We start from the raw sequence: 4,803 nt of genomic DNA, 5'->3' as shown, positions 1-4,803 counted from the left end.
CTGCAGGTAATCCAGCCAGAGCAGTGTTTTAGGAAATGGGTGTTATGAACAAAAAAACCCCTTGTTCTGACAAGTGATTGACAAATCATTTCAGATGGTGGTAAATACGCTGCTCACACCCGCCCCAGCACTTACGGGTTCAGAATTGTGACGAACTGCCACTAAATCGTTTGGTTTCTCTGTGAAATCCAAAACCCAAGATCTGTTCTTTTCTGGCTCCCAGACTCAGTCTCGCAAGCTGAGCAAACCCTACAGCGACTGTACAGAGACTGGTGACGACATCCCGGTAGAAAACCTCTACAACAAGAGCTACTCGCTCCAGGTAATTCTGCCGCATTTGTTTTATCAGTCGCTTGAAAGCTACCTCCATAAAAAGGTTTACAGTACCGTGTCCTTCAGGATCCGATACAGAGAGCAGTCGGGGCTTCTAACCACTGCTGTAAAATACTGCAGCGCCTCTGAAAATCCAAGTTTTGTTCCTAAGCGGTTGGTGTTTGAAGCTCCCTTAGGCGCCCTGCTAGGTAAAGAGAATACGAGCTCATTAGGCAATTTTCAAGCAATGTGAGACTGGAAAATATTGGCCAAGTAAATGTTGCAGCTTAGTAACCCTTGAAGCCAGAAATTGTGACCTTTAGGACTCCCAGAAGAAGAGATACCATCTAATCAGTACCCAGATAGCAGGATGTTTGTTTACAGAGTAAGTTTCCACTAATTTTGCACAGGTTCCGTAATTGGGTCCTCTCGGAGGGTGTCAGTTGTTCTGGCACTCTCCGCTGGAACTGTACCGGCTGCTGCCTGCTGCGAGGCCTGAGCCTGGGCAGGAGTTTTGTTTTATGGGGTGTTTTACCTAAACTCCACTGTGATGAATTGCCGGCTAGATCACGCTGACATTATCCCAGGTTTTCAATAATGGCACTTCACCAGAACTCAGGGCTCCGGAGGGCTGCCGCTGCCACCAGAAGGCTTGACGACTGGGAGTGCAAAGAGAAGTTCAGTTCAGGCTCCAACTGATTAAGTGTTTCAGCATCGAACACTGACTCTGCTGCCTTATTAATCCTTACAACTTCAGGTCTTCAAACACACTCTGGTCGAAGGCGTGAACATTTTTGCCAGTGAGTCACTTCCCCCGCCTGGTTGTTGATTCACGGACCACGTGCCATGGCAGACCAAAAGCCTTCTTCTTGGCTGCAGAAAGAGCGACTGCAACACCGAAGCTGTCAATGGCTGTGGGGAAGTAGGGGCATTCACAGGACACCCCCACAGAGAATAGTATATCCTTATTTCTTGCACTGGAGCCTAAACCCTCAACAGCACTTTCAGCCTGTGTGTGAACTCACTGGTGACAGAGCCCGAAGGCCCAGGGAAATGGGAATCTGTAGTGCAGCCTGTGCATCTTAGACAGCAGCTCTTGGTTTCTCTCCCCCAGATTTGCCTGCACTCCTGCTTTCAGAAGGCCATGGTGGACTCATGTGGCTGTGCCCAGTATGCACAGCCCTTACCTGCTGGAGCAGAGTACTGCAACTACAAGAAGAACCGCAACTGGAGTGAGTATTCTAGCACCTCCTTGTGCCTCAACCGCCCACTGCCAGCCACATCCCTGGTCAGCACTGTCCCTGGTCAGCACCCAGCACCTTCCCAGCCACACAGTGTGCTGAGTAGAGGCAAATCTGCCTCAGAACCCTTCAGACCCCACGCCACGGAGCCTAAAGCTGCTGCTCCTGCTCAGATTGACTCGGTCCTGTCCATGGTCCGAATTGCTTGTCAGCTGTGCACACCACAGAAGGTCAAGTGGAGGACCTGACCGCATGAGGCAATTGTTCATGCCCGTAGCAGGTGGCAACCACTTCCCAGTGTGTTTTGCAGCATTTCTAGGGTAAATCGTTTTATCCCCACCACGCAGGTGATGGCCACAAAGGCCACCCACACCCCGGAGCCCCATCCAGCACAGGTGGCAAAAAATCACTGCTTTCCTTTCCAGCCTCTCACACGCATCCCGCTCTCTTCTTGCAGTGTACTGCTACTACAGACTGCACGAGAAGTTTGTGAAGGAGCAGCTCGGCTGCCAGCAGATCTGCAAGGATGCCTGCAGGTAAGTCCCACCCGCGACTGGGGGTAAAATGCTGACTGTTCTGGGAGTTGGAGCACACCACTGACAGCCTGCCTCTCTCTCCAGCTTCAAGGAGTGGGCCCTCACCACTAGCATCGCCCAGTGGCCATCTGCCGTCTCAGAGGTTGGTTCCTGATTGTGGTCCACTGTGACAGCAGCACAAGGCATTACACAAACCCCAAGGTTCAGGGCAGGGGGCCCCTGGGGTATTTGTTAGCACCTCAGCAATGCTCCTCCCAAAGGCTCAGTCTGAAGCATCCAGGTCAGAGCTTCCCCTCCCAGAGCTCACCATTAAACTAAAATTTGGCTTGTGGGCTGGGAGAGCACCTTGGGGACAGCTGGCCTACGGAGATGTGGAGCACGAGCTCCCTGGCCAGGGGATTCCTACACAAGCACACACACCTATCACAGCATTTCTGTCGTTTTCCAGGACTGGATGCTTCGAGTTCTCTCCTGGGACAAAGGGCAGAAAATCAACAAGAAGCTGAACAAGTAAGTTCCACGTCTGAGTTTCTCGCCTGCACCTCAAGCTCAGATATAATCTCAGCAGCCCTAATGATGGCAATTGGGGAAAAAGCTCCCTTAGAGCAGCCCAGCCCTACTGGTCCAACTGGTTATTTGCATAGTTTTTCAGTCTGTTTCATGTTATTGTTTTACTAAACCCCGGTCCTGCCTTCTGTGTCTCTGCTCAGGACGGACCTCGCAAACCTCATGGTGTTTTACAAAGACCTGAACGAGAGGTTCATTTCAGAGAATCCCACCAACACGGTAAGCGAGCGCGGCAGCTCCCTGGGCAGCTCTTCCTCCGGGCAGGCTGGGAGTCTTTATCCAGCTGGGGCAGGGTCCATCCAGGCAGGTGCAGGATGCCCTCCTCAAACCATGCACACCGGAGTGCCCAGCCCTGCCCTTTGCAGCCCTTTTATCTGGGACCGACTCTCAAACGGTCCCGGGCCCTTCACACACGGGCTGCCTGCATAAGCGCAGGGGATGATGCAGGTGGCAGGGAAAGGTCCACCACATTTGGCAGCACTCATGGCAAACCCTGGGTGCCCCAGCTTAGCTCAGCCTCCCCACACACCGCAGCGGTGCTGCGGACACACGTCCAACACCCACAGGAGCCAATAACCTTGTGCTCTCTTCCAGCTCGTCATTCTTCTTTCCAACTTCGGCGGCCAGCTGGGCCTCTGGATGAGCTGCTCGGTTGTTTGCGTCATTGAGATCATCGAGGTCTTCTTCATCGACTCGCTTTCCATCGTCATGCGGCACCAATGGCAAAAGGCAAAGAAATGGTGGAATGACCGAAAAAGGGACCAGTCGGGGAAGCCTGCACAGGCCACCGATCTGGAGAGGCAGGGCCACGATAATCCCGTCTGCATCGATGAGGACCTGCCCACCTTCAACACGGCCCTGCGCCTGCCGCTGCCCCAGGACAGCCCCTTGCCCAGGACTCCCCCCCCCAATTACAGCACTTTGCGGCTAGAGACTGCCTTCACGGAGCAGCTGCCCGACACGCTCGAGGCTGGGCAGCACTGACGCTCACTCACCCACCATCCAGGTACCAGAGCGAGAGGTGGGTGCTGGACCCGCGTGCCCAGGGTGAAGGGCACACATCGAACAAGCACTGAGGGGCTGGTGGTCAGACCCTTATTCAGGGATTGAACTTGCAGTCAAAGCTTCTCTGAGCAAAGCTCAGACACAAAAGCCAAGGGCTCCGAGACATTAGGAACTTCAAGGGACAGTGATTCTCAAGTTCATCATTGCAGGAGATGGCAGGAGCAGGACGTGGCGCTGGGCTGGGGTGTCTCACCAGGCAGAGGCATACGTTAGCAGCCACTGCACACACCCGGTGTGGGCAGGAGTTACTTCACAGCAGAAGGTTGATGCCACACTGAGTAATGGCACTCACTGCTCTCTGCTCTGGGGAAAAACCACAGGAGAGTGGTTTTTCTCCACTCAGGAGAGCAGCCTGACGTTTGCAGGAAGGGGCAAGACCTCTGTCTGGGAAGAGAGCAACATGGATAAAGGAAAGCCCTCAAGTTGAATTTTGATTAGGAACCTGATTCTGGAGGTGGCCTGGGGAGCTCTGTATTCCGAGATGAGAAGTTCAGATCACCATAGATGTGCTTGCAGAGCAAGTTATTTCACCGCTGGAGTAGGAACCCAGGTCATCCCAAAGAATCGCCTGAAAAGGGGATGAAATCTAGTTCAGATCGCAGTGAGGAACCACATACTCTGCAAGCTCATTCCATTTTACATCGCTCAAGCTGCCCGTTAAATGTAACCTCAGAAATCTCATTAAGCAGCGCCTGGCCTTGGTCATGCATGACTTCCCGGAAGACTCAAGGGGAGCTGGCTGCTCTTGTCCTGCTCAACCCAGGCACGGCCCTCCTCCTGCAACCACCCCTGTCACCACCCTGGAGCTGGCAGTGCCCGGGGAGGCGATGGAGCTGCCTTGGGCTCCACACACAGCCCTGAAGAGGGGGTGGCCAGAGGACACATCTGCCCCACTGGTGTGTTGTCCACCTTGCTTACACCCCTCCACGCCACGGTGCTGCCTGCACACCCATGGCTTGCCTCTGCTCCCGCATCACACTGCCAGAGCCTTCCGACACCACAGGCAAGCCAAAGGCTGCTGCCTGCACGGCTGCCCTTGAGGAGACCTCCGGGGCACCCAGCCCTGGTGGCAGCACCCCTCC

General features: G+C 54.2%; 1 protein-coding gene across 1 annotated transcript in view; it reads left to right on the top strand.

The window, feature by feature from the left end:
• SCNN1G (sodium channel, non-voltage-gated 1, gamma subunit) overlaps nt 1-3,640 on the top strand; it is a gene marked incomplete at its 5' end in the record, with an annotated part of 9,802 nt that extends 6,162 nt beyond the window's left edge. The window contains 7 exons of the mRNA XM_010133434.1: nt 224-322; nt 1,427-1,544; nt 2,011-2,089; nt 2,174-2,231; nt 2,538-2,599; nt 2,800-2,875; nt 3,251-3,640. Coding sequence (XP_010131736.1) covers nt 224-322; nt 1,427-1,544; nt 2,011-2,089; nt 2,174-2,231; nt 2,538-2,599; nt 2,800-2,875; nt 3,251-3,640 — 882 coding nt within the window. The remainder of the gene's footprint in view (nt 1-223; nt 323-1,426; nt 1,545-2,010; nt 2,090-2,173; nt 2,232-2,537; nt 2,600-2,799; nt 2,876-3,250) is intronic.
• Nucleotides 3,641-4,803: the final 1,163 nt, after the last annotated feature.

Source organism: Buceros rhinoceros, unplaced genomic scaffold (assembly GCF_000710305.1).
Source record: "Buceros rhinoceros silvestris isolate BGI_N320 unplaced genomic scaffold, ASM71030v1 scaffold24193, whole genome shotgun sequence".
In the NCBI taxonomy this organism is placed as follows: domain Eukaryota; kingdom Metazoa; phylum Chordata; class Aves; order Bucerotiformes; family Bucerotidae; genus Buceros; species Buceros rhinoceros.
Note: the sequence above shows the minus strand (reverse complement) of the source record. Positions and strands in the feature narration are given on the sequence as shown.